Source organism: Pollachius pollachius, assembly GCF_949987615.1.
Source record: "Pollachius pollachius genome assembly, chromosome: 13".
Lineage (NCBI taxonomy): Eukaryota > Metazoa > Chordata > Actinopteri > Gadiformes > Gadidae > Pollachius > Pollachius pollachius.
The window spans coordinates 18859145-18875839 of NC_136946.1; the positions used below are offsets into that span (position 1 = coordinate 18859145).

Consider the following 16695-nt stretch of genomic DNA (forward strand, 5'->3'; position numbering starts at 1 on the left):
AATCCCCTCGCTTCCTCCTCCTGATCTCCTATCTTGCGTTGCTGTTATATTATCCATAACATGGAACAATTATGGATGCAGGGCTCTTGACCGATGTTTTCAGCCAGGCTTGGTATCGACCGGGCCAGTAGCGTTTAATTAACTGTTAAATAAGAGCGCAGTGGCCTCGCTGTACATCCCCTGCTGATCCCCTGCCTTCCAATAGCCCCCAAACTAGTGTTCACCCTTGGAGAATCGTCTCAGCCATGCAGCCAGAATGAGAGGTAACTGCGAAGGAGCGCGGACAACACGGATCCGATCCTATCACACAGAGCTGCGTGATGGTCCCCCACACCTCTTCCTTGCAGTGAACACATCCCATTAGGCTTCCACAACACTGTCCCCACTCGGGGTTTCAGATTCACAGTGAATATTTAACGGTTGCTCTGCGCTTCTCTTGCTCGCTGCCTGAAATAATAGGGCTCACATTCTCTTTCTTTCAATGGTTTGTTTCTATTGGGCCGTGGTTACCGTTGTTAGAGTCGCTGTTCTGTCCCTGAATATACTTGTGATTCTCATTCACAAAATGAGTTTTATTTTTCCTCCATGGACCGAATTCTCGGGTAATGCAAAAAAGCGATAACGATAAAATACGTAAGTTGTTTGACCGTTTGTCATGAATGTTAACACAAACCTTTTTGTGTGTAAGGGGGGGTTGCCATGTCATTTTCTTCATGGTAGGATCAGCTAGCATTACGATTTTTGATATTCAATTCAATATGTACATCTTTGCGGGTACTAAATTCATAAACATCATGACTAGCATCAAAGTACTAAATCCCTGTGGAAATGCACACGGGGCAAACACACATTTTATATAAATAGCAAAGATGTATCTTAGTACGATTACCATCTCAGTGCGTCTGGAGAGGTCTTAATGTGCTAAACAGTTCAACAGAGCACTTTAAGATATAGATCAGCTCATGTATCAAAGCCATTACCTCTTTGTCTTTGTTTGGTTTAGCCTCTCAAAAGCTACTGGGGAACAAGGTTTTGGCCCATGGCCAGGGCAAGAGTGATCGCTGCCCAATCTGAATCATAACACTTTCTCCACTCTATCAAAGGAATTTCAATTTAGAGGGCATGATTTCCAGAGTAGGGGCTGCTGTGAAATCTTCTTGACATTGTTTAACACCAGGCAGCATGGTTACAGGAAGCCCTGGCTGTTGCTGTATCCTTTCGTCTCATCGCTGCCCCCTTGATGGTCCTGTTGTTGTAGGTCCCCGTCCCAATCTAATCGTTCAGTTAGCCCACTGGGTCACAGTTAAGGTAACGGCTCCAGCTTAACCTCTTTGGGCTATGATAATGTTACATTGGTGTAGTTTCGAATACCATTTAAAAGTGGAAAGTGCTAAGGGTTCACAACATGACAGTGACACAAACTGAAAGCTTGTCGGTTGAGAGCAAAGCGTTTGTAGTGTTGATCTGTCACATTTGTCTCCAAGCCTTTTTTCTCAGGGGAGGGTACACAACAAGTTCTCTAAAGAGATGTTGGCACTGTGGAGTAAATAGAATCTGTGCGTTATTCAATCTTGTCATATTCAACTGAGAATCCAAAATCTGAAAATGAAAAAGAAAAATGTATTTTGTTATTTGTTTATAAATCTGAAACCAAATACCACATGGTGGTTAGTTGTTTTGCAAGTTCAATTTTATGCTTGAACCAAATTTAGGAAATGTAAATTCGGGGCCAAGGGACAAACTTCATTCTGATATTTACTTTCACAATCATTGTTCTTGTTTGTAGTCCTTGTTCTTTTGTACTTGTGAGAAGGCATCAGTCGCAGCCCAAGTACTGTACAAGGGGAAAACTCACAACTTTTTTTTCACAATTCTGATATATTGATACGCTTTTAGTCTAATCTTTTATTGTCTGAAGTCGAATTTGGTCACTTATTCACCAACGTCCACAGCGTCAACCTTTTTTCCGCCACCAGCTTTTTACATGTAGGCTACAGATATTTGAACACTCAAAATATATACATATGTATATTCATATATTAAAAAAAAACTAAAACTAAAAGAGGCAGGCTTGTGTTTTATATCATATTTAGTTTTATTTGTTGAAGATATGAATTCTAGGCAAGACTAGCTGAATGACGGGTGATAACAACAGGGCTCTGCTCTTTGAGCTGCAACAAGACTCTAGGCCCTCTCCTACTTAGCTGATTTATCCATCTCCCCGCTCTGCCAAAGCTAATAGAAAGAGCCCCAAAGTGTTGAAGCAGTCGCAGAAGAGTGATTTAGCCTTGTTCTGATGCTAAGCAGAAAGGCCAAGCACTGTAAAGGAGCACTTCAGTTTTAGAGTGCTCTGACTCTAGTGTATTAATCTGTCTGTACACAGTAGTGTTTTGCCATTAGAATCAAAATGACATCAAATGCAAGTCCAAAGTTTTAGCAACAAGGCTGTAGCAAATAACTATTTAGTGAAATAAATACTTTTTGAAGGTTTTCAGCTTTCTCTCGTTGGATGGAAGAGGGCAGCATTGTCTTTTCTTTCTTGGATACCTTGAGCACGCACTGTTCACACTGTTTGTTTCACTATATCTGTCAGTCTTCCAGTAGTTGCTGACTTTAATTGGTTCACCAGGAAATCGATTCATACAATTCCAAGAAAACACTGTGTCCTCAGGAAAGTGAAATGTAGATACAATTCATGTTAGCGGACCTACCAGCAGACACGCACACCTACTGTGTCACCTACTGTTTGCTGTAGGAGCCGGTGGTGGGGAGCATCTGGGGTGACACCAGCTGCAGAGCTTATCTGAACCCACTGCGTCAGCTCTCTGGATCCGCACATTTGCATCACGGCCCATACATGTGGTTCCTCATAGATACTGCCCCAGTTACAGCTGCACAATCGCAAATGTGCGTTGGTGGGTGGAAAGGAGCCCAGTGCAAGGTATTTTTGATTGAAGCGCATGGTTGAGCTCCATTTGGATGCCCCATACAGCGTTATTGTCGTTGTTGCAGTGCAGAATGGCTCCCCCAATTGCCATGACTATTCAAATCCTACTGTCTGCTTTCTGGTCCCATCCGGAGCAGGGCTTGAACACACAAAGTGGGCCGCTCGCCCATCTAATCTCCATTTGCCGCTCTTTGTTAAATTCTTGCTCTGAGCGAGATAAAAAAAAGGCAGAAATTTAGAAAATTGCAGCCGGTGTCAGCATGTGGGGGATTTCCACTCCTCCCCATCGTTCTAATTTTTCCACTTTCTTATGGCCTCCTACATTTTATTAATCTCCTCCGAGCTGCCGGGCCGGGGTCGAGGGGAACGTTCCTGTCTCGCAGCCTTTCCTCCTTGCATAAGTGGCTTAGCACTGACTCATTTCTACAGACAACTTGTGCTCATGAAATATTGGTATAAGCATTGGGATTTTGCGTTTATTTTGTGCTTGCCTTCCTCCCCTTGCTTTGAATCATTCATCCCCTGGCTGGGAACCCTTCCTTTACCTGAGGTGGGTGGTGCCTGGAGGTGAAGTGGATGTGGCCTCATGGTCCATACCACAGGGAGGAACCAGGCTATTCACACGCTGGTTCTACTCCTCTGCTTCTTCTTTCCTGCAATCATTATTTGTCGAAGAAGGACCACCACATAAAAAAATTCTGTTTAGGAGAGCAAACTTCCCTTTAATTTATTTGCATCTTTTTTTATCTGTTCACTTTATTGCTTTCTTTAGTGTGAGGAAATGTCTTGCCTGTGGACTTTATCTTTTTCACCGTGGGGGGATAGCGAGAAACGTCTTTTGTTTCCTTTGTATGTCTGGTCCATGTGAAGAAATTGTCAATAAAGCTGACTTTGACTTTGACTTTTTGGACGTTAATGGAGCTGTAGCGGGGTTGGTACTGGTTTCTGTCTCACGCCTTAACTGTTTTCAAAGTTGCTACCTAAGCTCCCAAAAGGTTAACAACTTTAAAGGCCATGATGGGTATGAGGCTTAAAAAGCTAACTACGATCGCTAAGGCATTACCAAGACGGGAGAACTGCTGGTGGTTTATTACGTTTGGAGGGATTTGTGTGCTAACAAGTTTGGCACCGGAGAAATTAGACTTCCCTCTCACAATGTGAGCATTGCTAAAGTGATTACCGCTTAGGAGTATGAGACCCACACAGGCTGTGGCTTATAATGTGCAATTGTTTTTAACAAATTGCTGGCACTGCAATTCTCATACGAGGCCTCAAATAGCATTTATGAAAGTTGTTGGGGTGGGGGGGTTACACTAGTAGATAAACAGGCTATAGCCGTGCGTCTACTCCTGAGGCTACACTGCGTTTGTTTATTTCCCCCCCCTCTTTCATTTGCAATGTGTCAGATTAATTACATTTTTCTATCAAACAAGCCTTTCCCGCAGGCGTCTGCAATCAAACCAGAAAGCGAGGGAGAGGGAAGGCAAAAGCCAAGCTCTAATGGAATTTAGCTTGTCACCTAAAAGCCGAGTTACGGTGGCAGGCTGGCACTTGATTTTTCCTGACGACCATTAGCCGTGGTTTGCGCCATGCAGCAGAAAAACGTGTCTTTATAAGATTATTCATTTTTTTTGCAACTTCTCTGGACGAGAATAACAATGGGAAGCTGGTGGAAATGCTCTTCCTTTTAAACCCCCTGTCGTCAGCTCTGAATCAACCCCCCGACTCGACTGCGCACAGGTGTACCGTTTGCGGGTCTGACGAGGTTCACCGACTGACCCAAGTCAGGAGGAGTTTGCGAAAGGCCCAGAGATGTCTGATTGTGGCGTAAAGTAGGCGGAGCCGGTCGAGGTTGATGTAACACACGGGGCGGCTGGTGTTTGGCTCATTTACATTGAGGCATTTAGCAGACGCTTTTATCCAAAGCGACTTACAGTAAGTACATTTGTCAGAAGAAGGTGAAACAACATTGTATCTCTGTCGGTACAGTCAGGATGTTCATAGAACCAAGTGCCAAGCACAAACAATCACTAGATTGACCCATTCCCTGTATACAACAAAGATGGCTAGGATAAGATGCTACGCAACTAGGTACTATAACTAAGTATGACATACAATAAGTGTGTACATTAAGTGCCAGGACGTTCAACATCCAATAAGTGCGTGGGAGGGGGTGGGCTCGGAGGCGGTGGGGGCGATGGACGGTTCAAATCGACTCCTGCTCATTGAAACGGCGACATCTATGTGCTTGCCTTGATTGAGTGTACACCCAGATCCGCCTGGCGGGCGATGAACAGGAACACTTGTTTTGTCTCCCTCTGCACCGGTGGGACAGAGGGGGAGGACTCAGACCGAAGCGCTCCACGTCTCTGATGAACAGAGCTTGAACTGAGGATTCTGCGGAGCCGCGGTGCTTACTCAGGTCCGGTTTGATGTGGATTCATGACGGGGGGGGGGCGAGAACAAAGAGGGTATATTTGAATGACGAGAACAAAACTGCAAGTAATGCGACCTAGTTTCTCTTGCAAGGCTTTCTACTTTACCCGCTTCCAAGTGGGTGGTGACGCAAGCCCTCACTCTGTTGTTAGTTCTGCTTCAGTGTCTGATTGATTCGCCGGAAGGCAGGGAGAGAGCGAGAATGACAGAGGAAATGTGTGAGAGAAAGTCGGTGAGGAGTGGTGGTGCAATGCTTTGTATCAATAGGAGACGGTACACATTAGTACAGTTACTCTTCTCTGTAAACCAGCCATATTAGACAAACGGTTGGGATCAAGCCAGGCCAGGCCCGCTGGAATCTGTCTTAGTGGGAGAGGGGGTGGGGGGCAGATGCATAAGCCAGAGCAAATAAAACATGAGCTCACAGATTGGTCTGGTTCCGAGGCTATTGTTTAGCCCCAGTTCAGACACAGTGGTCAAAGATCTGTCCATGCAGCGACAGAAATAGTTGTGTGTGTGTGTGTGTGTGTGCATTGTTGACGTTGGCGTTTCCTTCAGAAGTGACTCTGTCACTGCCTTCGGGGCGGTATTTGAGATGCATGCACCGACCCACGGTGTGAATGATGTGAGCTCAAGCACCCTGACCTGGGTGCACACTGGGTGAGGGAGTGAAACAATGACTGAGGTGGTTGTCCTCTCGCAGGCCGTTCGTTGGTTCAGCACTCAAAATGTCACCGTGTTTTATACATCGACGATCAGGGTAAGAGCAAGAGATTATCAGTGGATGATGGTCATTCTTTATTGCGCACACCATCGTTCTTTATTGCGCGCACCATCGATCAATATTACCCTACAAGTCATAAATCATGATGCCGTTGAACCGATCCTTCATCCAATTGAGTGTAGTAAATGATTTGTTTATCATTTATTGTTTTTATAATTGAATTAATTTAATACATTTGGTGATTAATCAGTGTTCAAATCTAGATAGGTCTTGAATTGTGTTTATCAATCCATATTTGCAGAAATACATCCACAGCGGGCCATAGCTCACCTATCTGACAAGCCCCTCAACGCCAACCTACCCACTACCCTTAATACATAATACCAAATATTTGGTGTCAACAAAGTAAGCGGGCAGTAGGAGTGGTTTCTTACTTTGATATTCTTTGGAGGAGCCAGCAGAAACTCATTTTCAGTTGGTTATGGAAGTCATTTCTAAAAAGATGTAATGTAACTTGCTTCAAATGGGATTATGGATGACCTGCTTCTTGATAAATGAACTGACTTTGGCTCTTGTCACAGGCAGCTTGAAAACATCCTGGTCTCAGTTGTTTGGCAAATGGTGGAAGCTTTTTGAGCAAAGCACAGGTTAAGAAAGCCCTTAAAGGAGCCCCCTCAGAGTCAAAGCCCCTGTGCTGCCAGAGAAGAGGGAAAGGATCTTTGTAGGCAGGATGCGGTGGAGGTGGTTAATGGACATTTGACGGTAATCTCAGCCCACACTGACAAACTGCTCCTCATTTCCCTCCATCCCCCTCTGAGCTACGGTCTGCAGCGTGATGGAGGGAAATGAGCAAAGAAAGAAAGAAACTCCTGCTGGGTCTCAGCAGGAATTCCTTTCCTCCTCGCTCGCCCAGCTTGTGTCTCCTCAAAAACTTAATTTGATTGTTTTATCTTTTATTCCTAAGTAGAAAAGATAACTTGCCCAAGATTTTTGAAAATGTCCAGAAACAAAACAAATTGAGGCTTAATATGCAGGCACTGGTTTAAGACCCCCCACTGGGCTTCCCCTCCGCCCCCCCTGTGTGTACTTCCTAACGAACACCCAGGGGATTATTGGTTCCTCTCTGACCCAACTCGGCAACACTGTCATATCCTCCCTAAATTGGCACAAAACCTCCCCCTCCCCCGACGCTCCTTTCCCCATTCGGCCCTCCTGAGACCGCCTGAGCCTGCACGGCCGCGCCAACACGATGACTGACGGAAACCGTAGGATTCTGGGAGGACAGGGGACCATTTCACTGCACTGCCAAGCAGCGATCAGTGATATGAACGTGGTGGAGGTTTAATCTGTGTTGATGCATCCCTGTTCCAGCATGATAAACGAGTCTGATTCATTTTTTTTTGATGTTTGATTCTGGGATGTATGAACACCTGACATGTGAATACTCTAAATCGGCACATGGGCCGAATTAAATGAGTCCACTTTATTCGCTCCTCCGTGGTAGTGCCTTTTGACATATTTCATCGGATAATTTGTGAACCAAAAAAGATTCAGTGGCCCATAGCCACTGGAGTCATCGGTGGGTCAGACGATGCTGCTAAAGTGGCCACTAGTTTCTTTGATGAATTAAATTGTATGGAATGAAATTCTTGATGCCTGTGAACTAAGATGACCTTGTTGCGTTCTATAAACTGCCTGCCCGATTCTTCAGAGAGTAGATCCAATACTCAGATCCCACCCCTCACACGGACCCTTGGCTCCTGGTGTGCTCTGCAGTCCTCTCCTCTAGGAGACGTGGTGTGTGTCCTATCTCCACCGCACTTGCTCTCCTGCTCCCTAGCTGCACACATGACTAGCTTTGGCAATTTATTTCCCCCCCACATCCGTTCGGTTCAGCCCCTTGCTTATAGCCGTGCTCCAGACACCGCTGAGTCATGTTTTAAAGTATTTTTGGTCTCCCTGACGGAACGGTTGTTTTTCTGCTAGACTTGCACGTCATTCAAATCCCAGGTAGGAATACAGCTCGTCCAATCAGAGACCAGGGGCCTACCCATAGCAATAATCATGTGTGATGCTTCGACTAGCAGTTTCAATAATGTCCTGAAGCTCCTTCTGTAGTCGTAGCCTGACTATCTTGCTAAGCCATATCAGAGTTTTAATGACCCAAATTAGCAATGCTAAAGAAAACAAAAGAGGAAAAGGGTGCCGGCTCCAGGCTATTTGTTTACGGCCCCACGCTCCATGGCAGCCCCAACTCAATCCCGCTCGCTGACTCCTCTCAATCACATCACGCTAATGGAATTAGGAAGCCATGCCCGTAGGATCCATGTTCACATTGCAGTCAATTACAAATGCTGATAATTTCTGTTGTGCTGCGCTACTAAGCTGGTGCTTTATGGAGGCAGGCTATCGGGTTAAGCCACATCACATTAGCATTCCCCCGTTTTGCTCAGAATGGATTAGCCTCCATTAGATTTGTTTCCCGACATCCTTGGAACAAGGCCTTCTGACAGAGGCGTTTGTGTCTGTGATTCTGCTGCTTTTAGTGCTTATGAGAATGAGTGAAGGAAAGAATTCTTGATAGATTTGTGGTCACTTTGACTGGATGATTTCTCCACCTTGCAAATGCCTCCTTTCCAGTTACAACTGTGTTTCCACTCGTTTCTACTTTACTGACATCGGAAAAGACGTTACAAGTCATTGGTCTTGCTGCTTTTGATATCTGTTGTGAGGTCACTGTGTTTAATGTCCTATAATTACAGGTATTACTCTATACTTAATGACACCAGGAATCTGCCAACCTAATGTACTTTTTCACCTTGTTGGTTCATCTACACAGGTTTATTCAGCAAGGCCCTCAGACATCTTTGAATAAAATCAGTTTATTAATTACTTACCTTAATAATAACACACGAAGATTACGTCTTCTACAATAAATGATTACAGATTTTGTCTGGATTGAATTAACTCAAGTACGAATTCCTTTTGTCGTTTTCTTTAAAAGCCCCAGCCCCAGGAGTCAAGAGAGGCTGTGGGTCAATGGCCTGCATGTCACATGCCTATTCATTCAGGTCTCTAATGACCTGCTTACTAGCACAGTACAGGTGTAATGTTGTTGGGGATCAGGGCCGTACTGGTGGCCCACTGGGCTGGGGAGGCTCATGTTCATTAGGGCCTGCTGCTCTGGCCTCCAGGCCGGTAATGAGGACATTTAAATGAAGGTGTGGGCTGGTGGGGGGTGGTCCAATTACGTGGGCGCTCTCTCAGCATGTATATAATTGGGGGGGTGGGGGTACCTCTCTAAATAAAGACAATTTTGTGCTCCTTATAGTTCTGCTAACTTCACCCTCCCACAAAGCGAACTCACTCCCCTGCGTCACTTGTTCGTTTTGTGGCCCTTTGTGACCGCCATTGTCATTCTGTCCATCTGCGCTGTGTAGACGGTTTTCAGCGCCACCTCTCAATCCTCCCAAGCTCCTCGCTTTCAGCCCACATCCACACTTCACACGAGGATCAACGCCTACTTTGATCCACCTTCTTTGAGCAAGGTGCAAATGATTCCGGTCGCAGCTTGCCCTCTGCTGAGCTGAAACCTGCCCACGTTTTTCAGAAGACGTTGGTGCTCATCCTCTCCCCCTCCGCCCAAGACCTGAGGCCACCCTTGTCTTGGTACGGCTTGGTATATTATACCAAGCGCTTTAATCTCGGGTTTGTCGAAGGGGGGACTTGCCACAAAGTTGGCCTATTTTGCGCCATCGCAATACAGTTCATTGCAGGGTCATCTTAAATTCTGCAGTTATAATACGATTTTTGAGCTACACAATTGTACTTTTCCGACAGCGCGCAGCTGGCGCCATGTTTAGGTGCAGTAATGTCCTTGAAAATGCAGTAAAGTACTGGAATCCACTACCTCTGGGGAGATAGTCCTACGGGTTCCACCACTCCAACAAGCAGGGGTGTACATGGCCGTTTGGGGGAAGGTTTAAGCTGATCCTCACCCTCCTTTCATGGCTCTTCATCATTTTGGAAATGGACAAGAGATGGAGACAAATATGCACAAAACACTTTCCTCTTTCTTTTATCTTTTATATTTCTCTTTTTTTTTTTCCATCTTCCTTTCTCACCCTGAAACCTCAACCTGCTCAGGTGACTGTTTGGCGACGATAGTAGGGGTGTAACGATACATGTATTAGTATTAAACCGAATCGGTACGGACGTCACGGTTCGGTGCATGGATTTACACGCAGAATACACTGTATAAAATTAAATAAAACTGCCGTGCAATTTAATTATTGTAATGCAGAACTAATGTTAGATACACAGGTTCTTCAGGGACAACTAATGGCACATTTCCCCCCGAGGGGGTGGGTCGGTTGGTGCAGCATGGATCGCATTTCCACCGCCAAAAGTGGGCGTGACCCGGACTGACCTGGACTGAGCCGTACTCGTCTCGCTGTACTCCTCCGTTGGGATACTGAGACGCCTAAAAGGGTGCCAGCAAGTTCGAGCTACACACGCCGTCTGTTGATTGGTCGACAGAATCGCACTTCCGTGAGCCAGGGGGATAATAACAAACAAACACATTATCCGCAAGGTACTTCTGGACAACGGCGGAAGCTTTGTTTATTGTAGAAAATGTTGCAGAAAAGTTGGCCGTCCTTCTTGGGCGTCCTACATTGTTGGTCTTTGTTCATTGTGCGCCTTGATCTTTTTTCTTGGATTTATTAGCAGGCTTCACTGCGTCGGGCTGCTATGAGGACACCCCCCCCCCCCCCACCATAAGGGTACTGTCGGCGGTGGTAACGCGAGCCGTAACTGAGCTGCGCCAAACCACACCTTCACTACTCCACCAAGCCGCACCGAACCGACCCACACCCTCCGGTGGAAATGCGCTAATTCTGTGTACTTTGCACTTTCATAAATAAGACATGCTGCATTTTCAGTTTCATAACTGATTGTCTAATTTTGTTTACAAGTTACGGGTGGAGTCTGGAGATGATGTGGGGTACTTATTGTTTACTGCTTACATCTTAGTTTACACAGTTCAGGCTGTTGCAGCTAGCTCAGGGGAGACTGTATGACACTAGGTGCACGTGGTGGGAAACCAGGGAAGCTGGTCCATGCTGCAGTACACAATCACACTGGGGGGGGTGCAATCTTCACTGACATCTAACCTTTAAGTGTGTGTGTGTGTGTGTGTATGTCGATTTGTTAGCAAACCGGAGGGATTGTGTGTACACGCTTGTGTGTGTGTCCACATCTCAGACGGAAGCGCAGGCCAATTGAGAGCAGTGTGTGGCCTCGGTTTCACTCCTTCTCACACTCCATGGCAACACGCCATCACCCCAGCCCCTAGCTGACCGCCTCATTAGCATGGTGCTAACAAGACGTCCGCTGAGGGGGTCCTAGCCTGTTCTATGGTCTGTGCCACGGTACAATATGAGCAGTGAAGCAACTTGTCCCTTATTTGCAGCCATTGTCCATTTATTAAACCCCTGGTGTTTGTTGGTCTTGCGCCTCATGGTAAATGGACTGCCTTTATACAGCGCTTTTCTATACAGTGGCAAGTCAAAGCGCTTGCAATATTGCCTAATATTCACCCATTCATCCACATGCATTCTGTGTCAGCCATGCAACGCAGTTATGGTGAGGCGTCTTGCTCAGGGACACCTCGACACTAAGCTAGGAGGAGCCGGGGATCGGAACCTCCTGAGCCACATGCCGCCCCGTCTACTCAAGTAGATGAGACATGTGAATAAACAATGGTTGATTTATTGGTATGGAAAGACATGTGAAGCTCTCCGGGCATCATTTATACTCACAAGTAAACAGCAGTGAAATGTCATGCTTTCACTCCGGTGGTCTTCCCTCCGGAACAATGTCCATGCTGTGAAATTGGCTGGTACATGTGCACACCTCCTCATCTGGCAGCCATGGGCTTTATTTACCCTGGTCTCCTCACTCGTTCTATTGTGTCTGGTGGCTCGGCACCGCAGCCAGCTCTGCCCTCCTGATCTCTCCAGAGGTCTGGTATCTGGTGGCCTCCCGTCTCCAGTGCTCTGAGCCCCCCTCACCAATCTCTTCAGAGACGGGGAGAGTACAAGGGCTGGTGGCGGATATGAAAGGCAGTGGTCTGCTTCAGAGCTCTGGTTAGACCGTGGGGGCGGGGTACGCGTCGAATGAATTTCCTTCTTGTCATTTCTTCCCTTTGCTTTTGTCACTCGACGTGAGTCCCTTGTTCAGGATTTAGCAGCTGATCTGTTTGTTTTTCGTGGGCCGTCTCTTTCAAGATTAACGGTTTGAGACCTTGTCCGCGCACACGCACGTCCCGCAGCGCTCACTGGCTCAGTGTTTAGTGAAGGCCGTTTGTAAAGGATAGGGTCTTGAATGATCGCTGGCAAGAAACCGTCACCCCAGCTCCTCCTCAATACCTCTTGAAGAATTATATCTATTATATAACTCGAGTGGTAGTGTCGAGTTTAAAACTCCACCATGAAAAATGGAAGGCAGATTATTCTTTTCTTTTTTTTGCATAAGACTGCTTGCATAATGCAGTACGCTTTCACCAAAATAATTTAAGACCGCAAGACAACAAATAATTGAGAAGACAACACTACACAAAAAGATAAAAGCCTAGGAGAGCTGCATTTCTAAATCTGTCTGCCTCCCCTCTTTCTGCTCTAATCTCTCTCACTCTCACTCTCCTCTGTCTCACTCTCTCTGTCTCACTCTGCCAGGGGTCACAAGCGCAAGCTGGACGAGGCCCAGGAGGAGGAGCGGGGTGAGGATGAGGAGGAGGACAGTAAGGAAGAGCAGGGCGGGGCCAGCGGCTCGCCCTCCAAACAGGAAGACGAACCCGTCGACCAGGACGCCGATAACGAAGACGACGAGGAAGAGGAGGGCAGCAGCTCAGAAGCGGACGAGATGGCCGCAGCCCTGGATCTCGAACTAAACGACTTCATGTGACCCGGGGGCGGAGTCAAGACTGAAACGCCCCGAGGGGCCTCCTACAAACCCTTAAATTTCCAAAAAATCTATTTTTTTTACGTATTTCATTCGCTTTTGTAATGTGTGTGTGTGTGTGTGTGTGTGTGTGTGTGTGTGTGTGTGTGTGAGACGAACGGGCACTGCCGTAAGCATTTGATGCACTGTACAGAAGGTAGCTCCTGTGTTTCTGTGTAAATAAGTACCTTCCAGATGTTTGTTTTTTATTGGGGTAGATACGGCTGCTTTGATGGGGTTGGAAAATAAAATTGACATTTTATTGTGACATTTGATACATTTTGATTTCACTTGAATTTGCTTTTTACTATTTCGTTTTCTTTTTATATATACATATATATATACATATATATATTTATATATAAATGACTGAAAAGATCAATAAAATGGGGTAAGAAAAATATTTCTGTCATTTCGATTTCTGTCCATTCGAAGAGTTCAGAATCTTTGAATCTTCCCGGATCAAAGTTATAACCAGCAATTTGTGTTGAAATACATTTACTTTGGTCTGTTCTTGGTCATTAATGTTTGTCAGTTTTCCATAATATCATCGGTTCACTTGCAAATCTGACCTTTTCACCTTGTTCTAACCTTTATAGGAAGACAAGGCTTTGTTTTTTATAAAAATGTTACACCCCTGCTGGCTGTTTTCCCTCGGCCATTGGTTCTCAAACTGGTACGCGTGCGTAATTTAGTGGTACCTCCAAAAGTGTATTACATTTATTTAAAAACTAGATCAAAATACTAGCATTAATGGAAATACATTTACCATGAGGTCATTAAATGGGGTTTAAAGTAAGTAACAGGAATGAATGTGTCTCCTGAGTGAGCTCTGTGTAGCTGAATAGGGCCGCAGGCCTACACTACTGTATTTTGTCATTTTATAACATCGGTCATAAGGGTGGGAGACAAATATTTTAGGAGGTGGGACATGGTATAAAAGGTTTGAGAACCACTGCCCTAGGCTAAACACAATTAGGTCAGGAAAATGTTTACTTTACTTCAATTAGAAGAGTTATTCGGCTTTTGCACAAGATATTAATCATGCCATCCTTTAAAAAAAAAAAAAACATTGTGGTGTTTTTGTTTGTTGTACATAGTTGGCCATTGGTTAGTTTGTGTGCTCATGCTTCATTACAAGTCATGGCATGGTCTTCAAGGCAGGTGCTGCTCACATTTAATTTTCAACCCATATACATTTTGGTGGAAGAAACCATTAATTTATGCCATGGAGTCCTTTGCTAAACGTGTATTGGTCCACCTTGGGGTCAATATTTTGTTGTGCCGTCTGAAATGGTAGTTTTCACTATACACTGCACTTCTTAATAACCACAATGCACCATATAATAAGTGTACAAAGGATGTTCACATATTTCTCACTATAGTCTATTATATGATGCAAAGCCGTTTTCATTGCATTCACTTTTACATTAAGGGCATTTAGCAGACGCTTTTATCCAAAGCGACTTATAATAATTACATTTGTCTTGTCATTGCCATGGAGTTCATCTAATGGAGGTCTGGAGGTGACCGCCAACGCGTCTGCTACTTTATGTGACCAATGCACGGCACGCCAATAGATTTACGGTGCATAATTAATGTCTGAATTCCCCCACACTTGTTCCCTTAGCGGTGTATTATCTAGTGCTCACACAGAATGTGTCTGATTTTAATCTGACGTTTGAGTATGGTATTGCAAGCCCTGGACTTAGTGTATTACATCCTTCTCATCGGGAATTTGTGCATATTAATGGTCTTTTTTAACATTCCAAGAATCCATGACGATTTAATGTCTTTTTTCATATGCATCTAGGTTATTTTCCCACATATTGCCATTAACCTACATTTTAGGTTAATGGCAAAGAAAAGGATAGACAATCCAAAGGTGAAGTCTATGCTCCAGGTTGCAGCCATTACATAATCCAACACAGTCACCCTTGCCTTTGACTTCACCATTTTACCAGCAATCACCAACGTTTACATTTACAATTCAATTTTAGTCAGTTCTCTTCTGTCATATGTTTCACTCGACAACATATCAAATATGTGGAATTGTATTTCCTATGTCAACCAGAGAAAGAATAGTTTTCCATTGAATAAAAATATGTTTATGATGCGCTTTAATTGTGTTGAAAAGTGTTGTCCTTCCGATCGGATGAATCCTTCTTTGATTCAATAACATTACTAAGCCACAGCGCCATATTTGCGATAATGCTCTTCAAATGATATAGTTTGAGCCATTTCATCATCATAAACCACATCTTTTCCCAACACAATTAGGACATGTTTAAAGTTACTGTTGGTACGATTTTTGTCCAGAGATTAGGAGAGTGATTTTGTAAAACATCTCCTCTGCTCCCTTGGTTCCGATATTATTAGTAGAGTAGTTTTGCATTCACGCACCTGATTAGTCAGAAATTTGTCGTGAGCGGTATGAATTTAAAAAATTCTCAAACAGGCAGCAAAAGTAAACTCGAAATGTATATATTAGTGAGCATTTTACTCACTAATAGCGAACGGATATCTGTAACATTTCAATCAAATATCTCAAATAATACCTCTCAAATCGTACCTATAGTGCAGTTTAACAACATTGAGCACGTTCAGGGAAAACAGAATAGGCCTCCTTTCGTAAAGATCCACATTGGTACCGTAAAGAGATGGTGTGCAACACAGATCAGTCAGGGTTTATGGATTGATTCAGCGTTGTACAATGCAAGATGTAAATTATTCACCCATCCCGAAGCTACAATACAAATGTCATTCATATATATGTATAATGTAAACGCATGAACGAAGGGAACTAAATGCCTTTACAATACAGATTGCGTTCTAAGGTATTTGCATTAGAAAGATAGTGTTTATATAGCATATAGGCCTATAGCATTTTTAGATTTTGTCGACTGGAATACAATGATACCCCTTGCATTAGATCATATAATGTGCTCATATATAATTTGTCAGACAACTAACACAACATTGTACTCCTTATACCTGTGCATTCGGTACATTTATGCATCCAATTTCAATCCAGTTTCCCCGTCATAAGCATGCTATTCAGTGGAACATCTTGTGTGATACATCTCAAAGGATTCTTAGAATGGGACTAAAAAGTTGTGTCTAGCATACAATGAAAATATTAAACAATGAAATATAATAAAATATGGAATTTGGAAAATGCTCTACTCTTAAAATGATGGAGATGAGAGTATTCCCGATTCTAATCCCAGTTTAATCGTTAATAAACTGAAGGAGAAATACATATATGTTGCTGCTGTTACTGTTTACAAATTTAGTCTTGCATAAAAAGCTTTTATCTTCCCTTCATTTCCCCTTTCTTAATCATGCACATTTTCAAACATAGAGAGTGCATTATCTAGCTCTGCATAGAACTGACATTAGGGTAGACATTTTGTCACACTGGATTTGTTGTCACTGTCAGTTGGACCAATCAGAGCTTTGGTGGTGTCAGCAATATCGTACACTCACAGTAGTAGAAACAACATTGTGGATTTAATTATCAAAAAGAGATGAACATTTGAACATGATTGTTCTACAACGGTTTCCCCTAATGCATAACCTAAAG

General features: G+C 44.1%; 1 protein-coding gene across 1 annotated transcript in view; it reads left to right on the forward strand.

Annotated features, from left to right (window-relative positions):
- ctdp1 (CTD (carboxy-terminal domain, RNA polymerase II, polypeptide A) phosphatase, subunit 1) overlaps positions 1–13491 on the forward strand; it is a 50209-nt gene extending 36718 nt beyond the window's left edge. The window contains exon 13 of the mRNA XM_079749421.1: positions 12845–13491. Within this exon, the coding sequence (XP_079605547.1) occupies positions 12845–13073 (229 nt within the window). The 3' untranslated portion in view covers positions 13074–13491. The remainder of the gene's footprint in view (positions 1–12844) is intronic.
- Positions 13492–16695: the final 3204 nt, after the last annotated feature.